The sequence below is a fragment of the Staurois parvus genome, unplaced genomic scaffold (genome assembly GCF_062004578.1).
Source record: "Staurois parvus isolate SC_StPar_1 unplaced genomic scaffold, SC_StPar_1.0 ptg000191l, whole genome shotgun sequence".
Classification (NCBI taxonomy): Eukaryota; Metazoa; Chordata; class Amphibia; order Anura; family Ranidae; genus Staurois; species Staurois parvus.
The window spans coordinates 5382827-5402255 of record NW_028317987.1 but is presented as its reverse complement, the minus strand read 5'-3'; the positions used below and the strand labels follow the sequence as shown (position 1 = coordinate 5402255).

Below are 19429 nucleotides of genomic sequence, written 5' to 3'. Positions count from 1 at the left end.
GACGTGACTACGGAGGAAGAGGACGGACGTGACTATGGAGGAAGAGGACAGACATGACTATGGAGGAAGAGGACAGACATGATAGGGGTTACTGGGTGTAAATAGGAAATAATATCTTATTACCTCCTCTGCTGTCACTTCTGGTAACGTCTCTTCTCTATTTCAAAGCCACTTCAAACTTCCTGCCTGACATCACTTCCTGTCTGTCTTCCATAGAGAAGTCCTGTCTGGGAAGAAGTGAGATCCCCACCTTGTGGAGCTCAGAGAAACTGCAGCCCAGAGAAACATCTGTAAGGCTCTGTTCACACCTTTGCGGTTTGCTTTTTGCAGTTCATTTTGCGTTTTTGTTGTGTTTTTGATATGTTTGTAAGGGAGAATGTCACCAGCACACCAAGGATCACCAATACGGGGCCAAAAGTCTCATAGGATCCCTTCATCAGGCATGTGACAAAGGGTCCTGCGCGTCTCCAAAACATTGCCTTTCTGTAACTATGTGATCGTTCATTAAAACTTTTGGACCCATTTTGGTGATCCTCGGTGTGCTGGTGACATTCTCCCTCGCTGATTCTATTTGGTTCCAGCTGACGGTCGCTGCAGCCATTTGTAACATAGGAACGTGTGCGTTTGGATTGTGCACTTGCATGTTGATACGTTTGTGATGCGTTTTTACCGCGTTTTGTTCAGCTCTTTTTTTTTTGTCTTTTTCAAAGTGGAATTTTTTTTTTGCTGGGTAGAAAAATGCAAAAACACACTACCATACATTTCAGCAGATTCTCCATTGAATTCTATTGCATTTTGCTTTTTAAAAAGTCCCTGACCCTTTCCAAAAACACAGCAGTTCAAAAAAGCCTAGAAGTGAACATGGCCCATAGGAAACCATGTTAAGTGGACTGTTGTGTGTTTCTAAAAACAGAAAGTACTAACATACATGTTGGTGTGAATGGAGCCCAAATAATCATTCCTGTAAAATATCTTCCTTACACGGCTACCAGGGAAATTCATATATAACACAAGATAAGGAAGAACAAATCATTCTAGTTCTTATGGAACCAACACTTTAACAAAGATATTTTATTACATATAGAAAACAAATTAAAACAGATTCCTTCTGAAATCAATCTTTTTGGTGAAGAAAATGTAAAAATTATACTTTAAAGTATAAGAATATCTATCAATCCACTGATAATGAAGATGTTAGACATAAATGACAAGGATGTAATGGTCACAGAGGAATGGTGGTGGAGATCTCTCACAGTAAGAACACTTCCTTGAATGGTTCTATAAATAAAGAATGAATCCTGGAGGGAATAAAGCTGTAAAGCAATAAATAATATATAAACTGGGCCATCCACTTCATCCATAAAGACAGTGTGATTGAAGATCTTCTAGATCACATAGAAGGAGGACTCATCCATGATTTCATACATTTGTTTGGAAGGATAGAACAATCCTCAGAAGGGAACATGTAGGATGACAGGAAAGGCTCCTGACTGGTGAGATCCTCCAAACATAATGATGACATCCATGAACTGGAGCGAGCTCGTTGGGGGGTGTGATCTCCGGTATTTGTATGACACCGCCCCTCACATAGCACACTAATAATATGTTGGGGGGTGTGATCTCCGGTATTTGTATGACACCGCCCCTCACATAGTACACTAATAATATGTTGGGGGGTGTGATCTCCGGTATTTGTATGACACCGCCCCTCACATAGTACACTAATAATATGTTGGGGGCTGTGACCTCCGGTATTTGTATGACACCGCCCCTCACATAGTACACTAATAATATGTTGGGGGGAGTGTGATCTCCGGTATTTGTATGACACCGCCCCTCACATAGTACACTAATAATATGTTGGGGGGTGTGATCTCCGGTATTTGTATGACACCGCCCCTCACATAGTACACTAATAATATGTTGGGGGGGTGATCTCCGGTATTTGTATGACACCGCCCCTCACATAGTACACTAATAATATGTTGGGGGTTGTGATCTCCGGTATTAAACTCAGTAACTTCCTATAATCATCAGCTCCCTCTAGTGGCCATAATGGAGGTATTAGTTCCAAAATGCCTCAATCAGGAAAAACAATTCAATACCACATTATGGCCACTAGATGGAGCCAATGATCATAGGAAATCACTGTATGAAAAGATCCCACATTGTGACATGGCTGAATGAATGCTGGTCATTTTAGTTCATCTATTCTCTAAGTGGGGTGGTAACTATTGGGCCAATCCCTTTTACAAACCACACATAATATCGCCCTTCAAACTGAAACGATTTGCACAAAATCAAAGAGTAGAAATATTTTCCGGTGGATCCCCTCTACCCAGACCCCATATGTAGACATAGAACAACAAGCTGTGTTCCCTCTCGTGCCGCACTCCTCCAACCACCCAAACCCACACAGAAGCCAAGGGAAATAATGAGAGGAAAGTTCCCCCCTAGTTTGGGGCGGAGTTCTCCTTCCCTCCTGTTGGGGGATGGGAGAAGGATGGACTGAAGACAGAGAGACGCTTCGGGGTCACCACTGTTCTGTAGAGCCTTGAAATGAAGGACATCAACTTCAGAAGTTCTTGTTGTCTGTGTAAAGTTCCCCGATAACGAGATCTGGGCTCTCCCGGCTTCTAGCTCTGTAACCCGCTATATCATTATCAGGAAACGCAACTCCGACACCCAAGAAGGGCTGAAGTTGTGTCCTTCATTTCCAGGATCTACTGACCACTCTGCACCCCGACATTTACTGCACTTCATCCATGTCTTTGGGGGCCTCTCATCTCCTTATCAACTGTTTCTTCCATGATGAAGATCAGCCATGGAGTATATCTGAGGTGTATATCAGGGTGTGCTTCTTCCCCACATGAGAGCTGGGATGTCCAGCAACATTCATCTAGAAGACATTTCCCGCACTCAGGACACTAATACACCTCCAGGGATGTGTGGGACCCCTGATGTACAGGAAGACGACTGCAGTGAGGAACATTTTCCTCACTCAGGACAGGAAGGTGGATTCTTCCCCGTGTGAGATCTCTGATGTGTGGAAAGATGAGACTTCTGCGAAAAACATTTCCTGCACTCAGGACAGGAATACGGCTTCTCCCCCGTGTGAGATCTCTGATGTCTGTAAAGATGGGACTTCTGCGAAAAACATTTCCTGCACTCAGGACAGGAATATGTCTTCTCCCTCATGTGAGATCTCTGATGTCTGGAAAGAACGGACTTCCTTGTAAAACATTTCCCGCACTCAGGACAGGAATACGGCTTCTCCCCCGTGTGAGATCTCTGATGTTGATGAAGACTGAACTTCTGTGAAAAACATTTTCCACAATCAGGACAAGAATACGGCTTCTCCCCAGTGTGAGATCTCTGATGTTTATGAAGACCGGACAGCTCTGAAAAACATTTTCCACACTCAGAACAGGAAACTGGCTTCTTCCCCGTGTGAGATCTCTGATGTCTGCACAGATGGGACTTCACTGAAAAACATTTCCCGCACTCAGAACAGGAATATGCCTTCTCCCCTGTGTGAGATCTCTGATGTGTGTAAAGATGGGACTTCTGTGAAAAACATTTCCTGCACTCAGGACAGAAATATGGCTTCTCCCCCGTGTGAGATCTCTGGTGCTTGTAAAGATTGGACTTCTGTGAAAAACATTTCCCGCACTCAGGACAGGAAAATGCCTTCTCCCCCGTGTGAGATCTCTGATGTCTGTAAAGTTCGGACTTCATTAAAAAACATTTCCCACACTCAGAACAGGAATATGGCTTCTCCCCCATGTGAGATCTCTGATGTCTGTAAAGTTGGGACTTCAGTGAAAAACATTTCCCGCACTCAGGACAGGAATACGGCTTCTCCCCTGTGTGAGATATCTGATGTTTGTAAAGATCAGACTTCCTTGTAAAACATTTCCCACACTCAGGACAGGAATACGGCTTCTCCCCTGTGTGAGTTCTCTGATGTCTGGAAAGATCGGACTTCCTTGTAAAACATTTCCAGCACTCAGGACAAGAATATGGCTTCTCCCACCTGTGAGATCTTTTATGCACATTAAGATGGGATTTATAACTGAAACATTTCCCGCACTCAATACAGGAGAAGCTCTTCCCTGTTGGAAGGCCGGCCCGGTCCCGCACAGTCTGAGGTTCCTCAGGATACGAGGAATCCGATGGTCCATCTACACTGGGTGGTGCCGGATGGACATTGGAGGGAGCCGGGTTTTCTCCTGGACTATACTGTGTGATGTCCTCATCTTCTACTTTCCAGTCTGGAGACAAAGTGAGACAATCCTCGGAGGTTTTCCTCATCTCCCGGCCATGGACTAAAATACAAAGACAAAGAGGATTACTAGACAGGAGCTGATTGGTCCCCCCAAACCAGGACTCCGCCCACATCAGGCAGCTTGGTCTCTGAGGAGCTTACAATTCCACCCTCAAGGGAACTAGGAAATGGCTCCTCTGATCTCCTACCAGGTCATTTCTTTATTCATGGACCTTAGTCAGAGAGTGAGGAAACAACCAGAACTGTCTTTTATAGGAGGGACAGTGATGAGGGGATTAAAGGACGAGGGTCCCCACCCCCTCTATCACTCATCGCCATCTTCCCAACACAAGAAGTACTGCACTTCCTTATTTAGTCCATGATTTAGTCATGAAGAACAGCGGGGCTGAGCCCCACCAGAGGTCAGAGAGTGAGGATGGGGGGAGAACAACCAAGATGAAGTCTGGACTGATCCTGAAGACCACCATCATTGGGGTATTGACTCCTCCCTCATTATCACTTTCTGTTTAAGGGTCCAAAGTTGGAGGATGTTATCACATTATTATCACCATGTAAAAGTCTGTGCTCCAATCACATCATCCGATATAAAATGTCCAGCTGGGAGGAAATGGGGAGAACAAAAGAGAATCCATATTATGTGTACATATAGCAGTGGGGGGAGGGGGGAGAAAAGAAGTCAGGAGTATGTAATGTACAAAATAGAGTATATAGTGCAGGGGTCAGGAGTATGTAATGTACAACATAGAGTATATAGTGCAGGGGTCAGGAGTATGGAATGTACAACATAGAGTGTATATAGTGCAGGGGTCAGGAGTATGTAATGTACAATATAAATTATATAGTGTAATGGTCAGGACTGATAATATTGTTATTCAGTAATTAAAGGTCCTTAAAGTGTTGCTTGCCTCCCATCTCCTGAGACTGCACTCAGTGACTTGGGTCTGAGACACTACAGACATATCCCTCCACCCGGCACAGCCAGCAGATGAGAGAAGGTCCCCTGGAAGAGTCAGGCACAAGGCAGGAGACCCCAGTCACATGTCCTGGGTGCCTACATTATGCAATGCTTATAGTAAAAATCAACATTTTGCTGCCAGCTGAGCCCCAGAACCTCCATAAATCCAGTCTAGAGACATAAATTGTGTCTGCAGCACAGAGAAGGAAGATTATCCGAGAGAAATCCAGGAATACAGGACGGGGAACACAGCTCAGGAAAGTGACCAGGGGATTACAGGCTGATATCACCCAGTCCCCGCCCTACTCTGGACCAATCAGTGAGCAGTATGGGTGGAGGAATGGATTTAGTGTTCATGACCCACCTGTGCTGATCTCTGTAGGAGTGTCCTCCTCTATAAATGTCCCCGTTATTCCATCCTCCTCCATAGACTGCTGATCATCCCTCACATACGCCTCTTCTTCTTCTGCTTTCACCTCAAATTCTATATCGATTGGATCTCCACTCTAAATCAAGGAAATGAGAGAAAATGTCATCTGTAAAATGTAAGATTTATGATTGTGACATCACACACAAAATCCACACATTGTCTCCCTTCACAGAAGCAGATCACATGTGATATGTGGGTACATTTCCCCTAAATACCGCATGCCATCCTGAAACTGTCCATTTCCTATCCCGTGTTGCGGTATTGACCACAAACACTGAACACGCTCAGTAAATACCGCATGAACAGGCGTTACATTCACAGAAGGAAATAAAGAATGAAATGCATGCGGTCATTAATTAGTGGTGGAGACATGCGGCATTCAGGAAATGTGTACTGCTTGGTAAAGAGTGGGCGGCCGCTGGCATCCTTAACAACCAGTAAACAACATGGTTGTTAGGGAGCGAGCGGCCGCCGTGTCCTAACCAACCGATAAATCTAAAAAAAAAAAAAAGATTTACCGGCAACAAAATATTAAGAAAATGGTGTGGGGTTCCCCCCTGGGGTCTGGTATGGATTTTGATGGGAACCCCTTGTCAAAATGAAAGAAATACATACCAGACCCCTATCTGAGCATGCTGCTCAGCAGGTCAGGAAAGGGGGGTCAAGCAAGTGACCTCCCTCCTGAAACATACCAGGTCACATGCCCTTAACATGGAGTGGATGCTCTGGGGCAGGGGAGACTTTGCTCCCCCAGAGCACCTTGTCCATGTTGATGAGGACAAGGGACTCTTCCCCACAACCCAGGCTAGTGGCTGTGGGGCTTTGCAGGCAGAGGACTTACAAAATGTAACAAGGGGGCCCTCAGATCTCTCACCCCATGTGAATGAGTATGGGGTACATGGTACCCCTAATTATTCACCCCCAAAAAGTATTCTGTTAAATAGACAGCAGGCAGTTTTTGACAAATCCTTTATTAAAAAAACAAAACTAAAGCAAAGTGTCCCCCCGGTGTAGATCCATCATCAATCACGATGATCGCTGTCACCGCTGACTCGGAAAGAAAATCTCCGCTCCCAATGAAGACTCCCCTCTGTCTGACATCTCTGCTGCCTCCTGCCACTAAATATACTAAGGGACGGTGCCACTCGGTGACGTCACTGATCGGGGCATGTTGTATTGGTGATGTCACTGACCAGGGCATGTTGTATTGGTGATGTCACTGACCAGGGCATGTTGTATTGGTGACATCACTGACCGGGGCATGTTGTATTGGTGATGTCACTGACTGGGGCATGTTGTATTGGTGACATCACTGACCGGGGCATGTTGTATTGGTGATGTCACAAGAGGGCAAGGCCACCCAGTGATGTCACAGGGTGGTATTGTTCCTTAGTTTGTTTAGAAGTGGGAGGCGGCGGAGCTGTCAGATGTCAGGAGTGGAGCTTTGTTTTTTCTTCATGACAGCGAGTATTGTGATTGGATCATCGATGGATCTACATCAGGGGGATATTGTTCTTTATTTTTGTTTTGTCAAAAATATCTTCCAGTGTTTTTTTACACTACACTATTTGGTGAATGAATAGGGGTACTATGTACTCTATACTCATTACCATTGTGGGGGGGGGTGGGATCTGGGGGCCTCCTTGTTAAAGGTGGCTTCTAGATTCCAATAAGTCCCCCACCCACAGACCCCCACAACCACTGCCCAGGGTTGTGAAGAAGGGACCCTTGTCCCCATCAACATGACGGCAAGGTGCTTTTGGGGGGGCAGAGTGCCCCTACCCTGAAGCACCCACCCAATGTTGAGGGTATGTGGCCTGGTATGGTTCAGGAGGAAGGTGGGCACTCACTAAAGGTCTGGTATTGATTTTGGAGGGGAACCCACACTTTTTGTATTATTTTGGCATCAGGGTTCCCCTCAAAATCCATACCAGACCTGTCACAGCTGTCAGCGGGGAACTTGGTGGCCGTCTGCTCCTTGTTTACTGGTTGTTGGGGACACTGGCGGCTGCCCTCTCCTTAACAACAAGCTACTTACAAGTGTTGCTGTGGACACCAGTGGTAAATTCCCCGCAGGATTCACTACTAAAAAACAGCATGCAGCATCTTACTACATACTGGGATACGGGAAGATACCGCTTTGTGATTGGAGCCCATAGTCTCTACAAGTCCATGTTCTAGATTCTCCATCCCACCAACCTTGTAATAGTGAGGGATGGTGTGATCTTCCTGTGTGGAATCCCGGGAATACAGAGGACGGGGACATCTCTCTGGTGGGTTCCTGGTATTAGGTGGCTCCATCATATCCTTGTGTCCTTCTGAAAACTCCTCCATCACTCCATACTCCTCATCCTCCTCTTTATACTCTTCTTTAACATCAATATTATCATCCCCGAGGATTCCACTCTGAAAGATATAATAAAACATTCATTGTAACAAACATGCTGTGTATAAATCACAACTACCAATAATTGTCATCATCTACCTGATGATGGTGAGGGATGGTGTGACCTTCCTGTGTGGAATCCCGGGAATACAGAGGACGGGGACATCTCTCTGGTGGGTTCCCATGACTGGATCCATCTGTAGGAAACACACACACTGACTGAATCCATTGTTTCTATGTGTTTATCAGATGATGGGGGATCTAGGTGGATCCTCCGTACTGCTCTCTCCTTTACAATAAAGTCTCCTCTTACCCGGTGATGTGAGGGGCGGCTGATTGTCCATCATGACGTCCTTGTAGAGATCCTTGTGTCCTTCTAAATACTCCCACTCCTCCATGGAGAAATAGACAGTGACACCCTGACACCTTATAGGAACCTGACACACACAATGATACAGTCACCATCCAGACACATCCCTTGTCTGTTACTGGAGAATGTCCCAGAATTCCCGGCACCGCTCACCTCTCCTGTCAGCTGATGGACCATCATGGTGGTCAGTTCCAGAATCTTCTGCTCTTTCTCCCTCTCAGGTATCAGAGAATGAGATGGAGGCACCATGGTGAGGCTCTGGGTTCTGCTCCATCCTCCTGAGATTGGCTCCCCACTAGACTTCTTCTTTACAACATAATCCTACAGATCAGGAGACAAATAAAACAATATCAATCACCTGACATCATCTAAATGTGTGCAAAAATAAAATGATCTATTGACCAGAATAGACAAGAGTGATGTCATGTGACCTCCCAGAATCCTCCTCACCTCTCCGGTCAGGTCTGTGTTTTATTAATAGAGATGAGAGTGATGTCATGTGATCTCCCAGAATCCTCCTCACCTCTCCGGTCAGGTCTGTGTTTTATTAACCGCATGCCGCCCAACCAGTGTACATATACGGCGGCAGGGCGGCACTCACAGGCAAAACCACGTTTTAAAATGTGTGTTTTGTAAACAAATAAGGGGCGCGCGCGAGGCGCGCTGCCGCCCTATTTGTCCCACGGATCACCGCCGCAGATGTCAGTCGCCGGGTCACAGCCGCTCCTTAGCGGCTATGTCCCGGCGATCGGCGGTAAACAGTGACAGAGAGCACAGCTGCAGTAGCTGTGCTGTCTGTCACTTCCCTGTCAGCTCGAGGATGAGCTGATCGAGAAAGAACAGTTTCTCTTTCTCGATCAGCCTTGTCCCGCCCAGTACACACCCCGCCCCCTAGTAAAACACTCCCCTCACTCCTATAACCCTTCCCTGCTAAATAAAGTTAACCCCTTCCTCCCCAGTGCCATTAGTACAGTGTCAGTTTTTTTTTTTTGCACTGATCACTGTATTAGTGTTTTTGGGGATGTCAGTGACCCCAAGTCAGTACCCCCCAATGTCAGAATGTCTGCCGCAGTCCCGCCATAAGTCGCTGATCGCCGCCATAAGTCGCTGATCGCCGCCATAAGTCGCTGATCGCCGCCACTATTAGTATAAAAAAAAACCTAAAAATCCCAGTATCTTTCCCGCCATTTGTAAACGCTATAACTTTCACATAAACCAATTAATTTACATGTATTGGGTTTTTTTTAGCAAAGACATGTCGCAGAATACATTTTGGCAGAAATTTATAACTAAATTTGATTTTTGCTTTTTTTTTTTACTGGACATGTTTTATAGCAAAAAGTCCAAAATATTGTTTTTTTTTTCCTCAAAATTGTCAGCCTTTTTTTTTTATAGCGCAAAAAATAAAAACCACACAGGCGATCAAATACCACCGAAAGAAAGCTCAATTTGTGGGGAAAAAAAGGATGTAAATTTCATTTATGTGCCGTATTGCATGACCGCGCAATTGTCCATTAAACTAGCGCAGGGCTGTATAGCAGAAAAATGGCGTAAATTGCAGTATCTCTCCCATAGTTTGTAGACGCTATAACTATCACACAAAGCAATCAATATACACTTATTGGGATTTTTTTACCAAAAACATGGAGCAGAATACATTTTGACCTAAATTTATAACCAACTTTGAGTTTACTATATATTTTTTATAGCTGAAAGTAAAAAATATTGTTTTTCTTCAAAATTTTTGGCCTTTTTTTGTTTATAGCGTGAAAAATAAAAAGCGCACAGGTGATCAAATACCACCGAGAGAAAGCTCTATTTGTGTGAAAAAAAGGATGTAAATTTCGTTTGGGTGCAGCATTGCATGACCGCGCAATTATCAGTTGAATTAGTGCAGCGCCGAGTAGCAAAAAGAGGCGTGGTCATTAAGGGGGGTAAATCCTCAGGTGCTCAAGTGGTTAATAGAGATGAGAGTGATGTCATGTGACCTCCCAGAATCCTCCTCACCTCTCCGGTCAGGTCTGTGTTTTATTAATAGAGATAAGAGTGATGTCATGTGACCTCCCAGAATCCTCCTCACCTCTCCGGTCAGGTCTGTGTTTTATTAATAGAGATAAGAGTGATGTCATGTGACCTCCCAGAATCCTCCTCACCTCTCCGGTCAGCAGGTAGATGATCTCCAGGGTGAGGTTTAGTATCTTCTCAGTCATGTGACTCCGGTCCTCCTCCATCCTCATTGGTGCCATCATGTGATCTATACAGGTCTCCTTGTAGACGGATAACTTTGGGAAATGAAAGTAAGAATGATTTGGATGGTATTGGTCACACAATAATAGGATGTGGATGTGAGGGGGGAATAGGAGGGTTGCTGGACATTGAAGAACTACTCCCCCCATGGGAAGACATTTAGTTTGGACTGTTTAGTGTTTACTACAATTTTGAGGTCCGGGGCCCCTTTACTCTGTTGGGTTTGTTTGGTCTCTGAACTGGTTTTGATGAGTATTAGATCTGCAGACAAGGAATGATAAATCTGATCCTTCCTATGACTAGTTTGCTCTGAGGCAGTGCTGTGAGGTCAATGTCGGCTCATCATGCAGGGATGGTCACTTTACATCACCCGACGCCCGGGACATGTAGTTCTGGGGGCCGGGCAAGTATTGTTTTTATTCTTTATCCCTGCTGAGGGCAAGCCACAGGGCTCTCCTTTCAGGTGTCAGCCTCTGCCACCCCGTGTGTGTGAACCTCTCCTGTACCTACTATGCTTCCCCGGCTCTTCTTGCCCATCTGTGGGCCCGGGTCAGCGGGTGTCGGAGGGTAGAGGGGACGGAGGAGAGCGGACATGTTCACTCCCTTCTTGTCCTGACCCAGAAGTGATGTTATGACAGATTTCCTGACCATCGAGGCCGGCAAAGAATGTAATGCGGTGCGATGTGCTCTACATTACATCCAATGGAGTACAGGGGAGACATTGGGGGTCTTTTAGGCCCTGGATGTCTCAATAAAGAGAACCTCTCATCAAAAGTCATCACATAGAGGACTTTGTCCCCTTAAGTAAATTTTTTTTTTAATTGTAAAGAATTAAAGTTACACCCAAGTACATAACTCCTCCCTTTAAAACATTTTGAGGCTCCCCCACCCCCACATATATGCACGCCCAAATGTAAGAGCACACGCTGGAGCGCCTACACGTGATAACATGGATTGTGATACACGTTACATATCGCCGGTCACACCAGAATGAGAGGATAATTCTAGGAGCAGACCTCCTCCGTACTCTATACTGATGACCTAGAAGGGGCTATAAATGTGTCCCCTATAGATAATACCGGGACTAAAGGTTGTCACCATTTCAGCACACACAACTTAAGGTTTGACATGTTGGATATCTATTTACTCGCTGCAACCTCGGCTTTTATATTATTACACATAAATGGGTCATTTATTGCTTTTTGTGCCCTGAAATCAGCTTAAGTGTATTTTTTAGTGAAATTTGGCATTTCCTAGACTTTGTGATAATATTTTGTGACATAAAAAATTAGAACGATCACTATTTTATTCTCTAAAGTCTCTACTTTCAGAAAATTGATATTTTGGGGGTTTTGTGTCATCTTCAGGATAAAGTGATTTTTTTAATGTGTGCAAAAAATGCAAAAACGTCTCTGGGAGTGAAAGGGAGAAAGGACAAGCCGGACACTCCCCTTTCCTGAGGAGCAGCCAATCGGTTCTCATTATACTGCAAGGTCCCTCCCCTCCCTGCTAGTCCCCGGGTGCAGTGCTGGAGACAGGCGGGGGAGGGGAGGAGGAGATAAACAGCGCAATGTTACACATATTACACATTTAAGTTGCTATAAAGCCCCTTTCATTTTTTAAAGCTAAAAGCACCTCAGATTTATATATATTTGTTGTAAATAGGAAATAACATCTTATTACCTCCTCTGCTGCCACTTCCACCAACGTCTCTGATATACTTCTTCCCGCCTCACCTCTCATCTGGAACTTCCTGTCTGTGCCTGACATCACTTCCTGTCTATACCTGACATCACTTCCTGTCTGTCCCTGACATCACTTCCTGTCTGCATTCCATAAAGACTTCCTGTGTGAGTATAGGTGAGATCATCACCTTGTGGAGATCAGAGGAACTGCAGCCCCGAGATCCATCCCATAATCCCCCTTCCTGTATAATATGTACCTTACAGGGATACTACGGGAGATGAAACATTACTGAATAAAGGAAGAAGAAATAAATGTAACTCTTATGTAACCAACTGTTCAACAAACATCTCTTATTACATATAGAAAAGTCTTACAAACACAGAACACAAAATACAAATGTATAGCTAATGAGAGCGATCCCGCCAAACCTGATCCTTCTGGGGGGGACAATGCAAAAATATATATCAATCCACTCATAATGACATCATCTTCTGGGAGTGTCTGCACATCCATCCATTTCACACACATTTCATTGTCTCAGCAGATCTCCTGCAGCCTATTAGCACCCATTTCCCTCTCTACGTCTCGGCGGATCTCCTGCAGCCTATTAGCACCCATTTCCCTCTCTACGTCTCAGCGGATCTCCTGCAGCCTATTAGCACCCATTTCCCTTTCTACTGCAGCCTATTAGCTCCCATTTCCCTTTCTATGTCTCGGCAGATCTCCTGCAGCCTATTAGCTCCCATTTCCCTTTATATGTCTCGGCAGATCTCCTGCAGCCTATTAGCACCCATTTCCCTTTCTATGTCTCGGCAGATCTCCTGCAGGGTATTAGCACCCATTTCCCTTTCTATGTCTCGGCAGATCTCCTGCAGCCTATTAGCGCCCATTTCCCCCTCTCTGTCTCAGCGGATCTCCTGCAGCCTATTAGCACCCATTTCCCTCTCTATGTCTCAGCAGATCTCCTGCAGCCTATTAGCTCCCATTTCGCTCTCTATGTCTCAGTGGATCTCCTGCAGCCTATTAGCACCCATTTCCCTTTCTATGTCTCGGCAGATCTCCTGCAGGGTATTAGCACCCATTTCCCTTTCTATGTCTCGGCAGATCTCCTGCAGCCTATTAGCACCCATTTCCCTTTCTATGTCTCGGCAGATCTCCTGCAGCCTATTAGCACCCATTTCCCTCTCTCTGTCTCAGCGGATCTCCTGCAGCCTATTAGCACCCATTTCCCTCTCTATGTCTCAGCAGATCTCCCGCAGCCTATTAGCACCCATTTCCCTCTCTATGTGACACATTACAACAAGCAGTCACAAAGGTAAATGTAAAATAAAAGCAGAGAGGGAGAGAAGGCTGATAAAGCAGCTCATCGATGAGAGGTACATAAGAACATACAATGTCAATACAAAACAGTGACATGGCCATCAATCACAAACGATCGGAGCAGACAGATCGGTGTCATAGGTGCCCCGTGGGTCCTGAACTGCCTCCAGCGCAGGGACAGTAGCAGGGTGTAAAGCAGGTAGGTACTCCAACTTTCTCATTTCTGCTCTGACCTTCATCAGTGCCGGTAACATGGGGGACATAGAAGACAGCCAATGCATGGGAATGGTTCTCCTGGCTGCCCTCATGAAGGTGGAAAGTTTCCTCGCACATTTAGAGAGACCCGAAAAGGTAGACCCAACAGAAAGTAAATGGGCTCAAAAGGGACAGGAGCCAGGAAAAGTAACCACAATGGGGTAAGGACCTCCCCAAAAGGGCGCAATGGACCGGCAATCCCAAAAAATGTGGAAAAGAGTGTCAGTTTCCGTCCCACAACACCAGCAAACAGAAGAAACATTCAGGTTACTATCATGGAGAACCTCAGGGGTCCGATACCAAAACATCGGGGTCTTAGAAGGATTTTCTGTACACATTACACACACAGAAGATTTAGAAGAGGCCTCCCAAATCCTACTCCATGGATCCAACCCAATATCACATTGAAGGAAACGGGACCATTTACACATATAAAGGGGAGAACCAATAGAAAAAGGGCATCTACAAGCAATGTATACGTAGCGGAAATGATGTCCCGGTGGTGTGGGCCTTGGAGGCAGATATGCTCTAAAGGGGTAGTTTGTTCAAGAGTCAGAGAAGAGGCTTTGGAGGCAAAAATGTGTTGTATCTGTAGATAAAATACTGATGGGGTGGAATGCGAGCAGCTTTTTGAATGTCAGGGAAGGATTTAAGGTTGTGAATTACGGGATTGACCAAATGTCACAATTGGAATAGATAAGCCTCAGCCCAAGGAGGGACTCGACCAATGGCCAGACCATCTGGGAGACTTGGATTAAAAATGATGTTGGTCAAGGGGGAACACTTAGAGCCTAGGATGAATCTAACCCTACACCTCCTCCATATAGACAACATAAACTGCATGGGTCCTAATATGAGAGGAGAGGTAGTGCGGGCTGTGACACAATAAGTCCCCCTCATTCCCTCTTTACACCAAGTCATGGCCAGACATGAACGCCTCGGTTAGCTAGTCACTGTGGGCGTGTGTATGTGGGTGGGATCTGTGACAGCCTCTGATGACTCCTCTGTCATCCAATAAAGCTGATGGACCTCTGATGTCTTCCTTGTCCTACAATGAAGCTGATGGACCTCTGATGTCTCCCCTGTACTCTGATGAAGCTGATGGACCTCTGATGACTCCCCTGTCCTCCAATAAAGCTGATGAAACTCTGATGTCTCCCTTGTCCTACGATGAAGCTGATGGACCTCTGATGTCTCCCCTGTCCTCTAATGAAGCTGATAGACCTTTGATTTCTCCTCTGTCCTCTGATGAAGTTAATGGACCTCTGATGTCTCCCCTGTCTCCAATGAGGCTGATGGACCTCTGATGTCTGCCTATCCTCTGATGAAGCTGATGGACCTCTGATGACTCCCCTGCCCTCTGATAAAGCTGATGGACCTCTGATGTCTCCCTTGTTCTACAATGAAGCTGATGGACATTTTGATTTCTCCCCTGTTCTCAGATGAAGCTGATAGACCTCTAATGTCTCTCCTGTCATCTGATGAAGCTGATGGACCTCTGACGTCTCCCCACAACACGCTGTCAACAGCCCTTGACTCACTAGCACCTTTAACCACACGCAACATCAGACCCCGACAGCTCCAGCCCTGGCAGACTGATCACACCACAACCCTCAAATGACACAGTTGTGCCCTGGAGTGACGATGGTGCAAAACCAAATCCCAACAAGCCTTCACCCGCTACAAATCTGCCTTCCACACCTATACCTCAACGCAGCCAAACAAGCCTACTTCCTGACCCTCATCAAGGCCCTCTCCCCCAATCCTCGCCGACTCTTCTCCACCTTCAACTCTCTACTCTCGCCACCCCACCTCCACCCAGCACCTCACTCACTGCCCTTGAGATTGCCAATCACTTCAAAAACAAGATTGACACAATTCACAAGGACATCGCCGCAACTCACACGCCCTCTCAACTCGTCCCCTCTCACACAGCTACCCCCTTATCCCCCCTCCCCCTCTACATAACCCGCAGGGACTTCGTCGCTGCTCAAACTCCCTCCAACCCCGTTCTCCCTCACTCAGCTACCCCCTCATCACCCCTCTCCTATGGCCCCACCACTGCTCTGACCTCCACTTCCACCCCACCCTACATTCCTCATACTGAAGCCCCCCCAACACTCCGCACCTTTGACCTTACTACCATCGAGGAAGTCTCCAAGATCCTCTCTGATGCCTGCCTCACCACCTGCCCCCTCGACCCTATCCCCTCACAACTCCTACGACCTCCCTCCCCCTCCATCCTACGCTCCCTCACCCACATCTCTCCCTCCCCTCCGGCACTTTCCCCTCCCCTCTGAAACATGCACACATCACCCCCATACTTAAAAAGCCCTCCCTGGACCCCAATGACCCGAACAACCTCAGACCCATCTCCCTGCTCCCATTTACATTCAAACTCCTCGAGCGCCTAGTCTACACCTGCCTAAGCTCTCACCTCAACGACAACAACCTCCTCGATCCCCTACAGTCCGGCTTCCGTCCCCTACACTTCACCGAAACTGCCTTACTCAAACTCTCCAACGACCTGCTAACCGCCAAAACTAATGGCCACTATTCAGTGCTCCTACTCCTTGACCTCTCTGCGGCCTTTGACACAGTCGACCACCCCCTCCTCCTCAAAAAACTATACTCCCTCGGCCTCAGAGATTCTGCTCTCTACTGGCTCTCATCCTACCTGTCACAACGCTCTTTCAGCGTTACCTATAATGCTACCACCTCCCCCTCACTCCCCCTCTCTGTTGGGGTCCCTCAAGGCTCCATCCTCGGGCCCCTTCTCTTCTCCATCTACACCTCCTGCCTTGGCCAACTCATACACTCTCACGGCTTCAACTACCACCTCTATGCCGACGACACACAAATCTATCTCTCAACCCCCCACCTCACCCCCTCGGTCTCCGCCCGAATCACACACCTACTGAGCGACATATCAGACTGGATGTCGCTCCACTTCCTTAAACTGAACCTCTCCAAAACTGAGTTTCTTGTCTTCCCCCCAGCCCGAACCCCACCCCCCATTGACTTCTCCATCACATCCAACAACGCCAATATCAAACCCGCCCCGCAGGCCAGAGTACTTGGTGTCATTCTGGACTCCAACCTATCCTTCCAGCCCCAAGTCCAATCTTTAACAAACTCGTGCCGACTCCACCTCCGCAACATCGCCAAAATCCGCACGTTCCTAACCCCAGAAACCACTAAACAGCTCATCCACTCCCTCATCATATCACGACTCGACTACTGCAACTCCCTCCTCACTGGCCTGCCTCGCCACAGGCTATCCCTGCTTCAGTCCATCCTGAATACGGCTGCCAGACTCATCCACCTCACCAACCGCTCCATCTCTGCCACCCCCCTCTGCCAATCCCTCCACTGGCTTCCGATTGCGCAACGGATCAAATTCAAAATCCTAACACTGACGTACAAAGCCGTCCACCATACTGCCCCGAACTACATCACTGACCTAATATCCAAGTACCGCCCAACACGCACACTCCGCTCCTCACAAGACCTCCTTCTCTCTAGTTCCCTGGTCTCCTCCTCCCATGCCCGCCTCAAGGACTTCTCCAGGGTGTCACCCATCCTCTGGAACTCCCTGCCCCAACCCATCAGATTATCACCTACTCTCCTCTCCTTTAGGCGCACCCTGAAAACCCATCTCTTCAGGGAAGCCTACCCCACCCCCTGCTAACTTGCCGACCTCCTCCACTCTTCCTACCACTCCATCCCCCACAGCTATCTCCTCCTGTGCCACCATCCCCTCCCTCCTAGATTGTAAGCTCGAAAGAGCAGGGCCCTCAATCCCCTCATGTTTTTGCATTGTATTGGTATTGTTCTGTCACATGTTCTGTCCCCCTTTGTAATGTACAGCGCTGAGCGAACTATTGGTGCTTTATAAATACTGTATAATAATAATAATAATCCTCTGATATCCACCAGTCAATGTTCACTGAAGGAAGGGGGATCCAGGAGCGAACATTCACTAAAGGAAGGGGAGATCCATGAGCGAATGCTCACTCCAGGAGGGAGAAATCCAGGAGTGAACGTTCACCATGGGAAGTGGAAATCCAGGAGTAAATGTTCAATGAAAGAAGGGGAGATCCAGGAGAGAATGTTCACTAATCTCCCACCCCTCTAACTGGCATCACCCCTTGTGCCGATCCTAGATGTGCCTGGAGGAGAGCAGAAGGATGACTCTCTGTGGTGTCAGACTTCTCCCTTCTAACCCCCGACACCACAAGCCCAATAGGCCAACACTGTACCCAACTGATGCTTAAAAGCTACTTTCCAAGGTAGAGCTATTCCCTCCCACACCATGCAAAATAGAGGCCTGAATACGCATGCGCGTGCCCGTATGGCACCAGTAACTTCAGTCTCTTGGTAACAGGATGAATGTTGGGGCCTTCAGCGAGACACTTTCATTGGTGCACTTACACTCCTATGGTAAAGTATCATTGTTGTAACGGAAGCGTAGGCAGAACAGAGCACACGGAGAAGATGGGGAACACACAAAACTTTATTGAAGCAACAAATTGACAGACACTCAATAGGGAAATGGCAGGGAGGGTGATGTGTGCGCAGACCAGGGACGATTCCAGGCATGGGGGGGGATCTTCAGCGACAGGCAGGCAATCTCCCCCCCTAGGCTTGGGGCCTCAGCCGAGCTCCCTCCGTGACTGGACAGCGAATTGGAGACTCGGGCAACAGGCGGCAACCTACCACTGGGCAGGGCTCAGGCAACAGACGGCAACCTACCACTGGGCAGGGGCCTCGGGCAACAGGCGGCAACCTACCACTGGGCAGGGGCCTCGGGCAACAGGCGGCAACCTACCACTGGGCAGGGGACTCGGGCAACAGGCGGCAACCTACCACTGGGCAGGGGCCTCGGGCAACAGGCGGCAACCTACCACTGGGCAGGGGACTCGGGCAACAGGCGGCAACCTACCACTGGGCAGGGGGCTCGGGCAACAGGCGGCGCCAATAGTTCACTCAGCGCTGTACATTACAAAGGGGGACAGAACATGTGACAGAACAATACCAATACAATGCAAAACATGAGGGGATCGAGGGCCCTGCTCTTTCGAGCTAACAATCTAGGAGGGAGGGGATGGTGGCACAGGAGAAGATAGCTGTGGGGGATGGGGTGGTAGGAAGAGTGGAGGAGGTCGGCAGGTTAGGAGGGGGTGGGGTAGGCTTCCCTGAAGAGATGGGTTTTCAGGGTGCACCTAAAGGAGAGGAGAGTAGGTGATAATCTAATGGGTTGGGGCAGGGAGTTCCAGAGGATGGGTGACACCCTGGAGAAGTCCTGGAGGTGGGCATGGGAGGAGGAGACCAGGGAACTAGAGAGAAGGAGGTCTTGTGAGGAGCGGAGTGTGCGTGTTGGGCGGTACTTGGATATTAGGTCAGTGATGTCGTTTGGGGCAGTATGGTGGACGGCTTTGTACGTCAGTGTTAGGATTTTAAATTTGATCCGTTGCGCAATCGGAAGCCAG

The 19429-nt window shown here is 47.4% G+C and overlaps 1 protein-coding gene across 1 annotated transcript in view; it reads right to left on the bottom strand.

The window, feature by feature from the left end:
• Positions 1-1137: 1137 nt before the first annotated feature.
• The window catches only part of LOC149461911 (uncharacterized), a 122988-nt gene continuing 104696 nt past the window's right edge, over positions 1138-19429 (bottom strand). Inside the window, exon 4 of the mRNA XM_089677656.1 lies at positions 1138-3718. Within this exon, the coding sequence (XP_089533782.1) occupies positions 2998-3718 (721 nt within the window). The 3' untranslated portion in view covers positions 1138-2997. The remainder of the gene's footprint in view (positions 3719-19429) is intronic.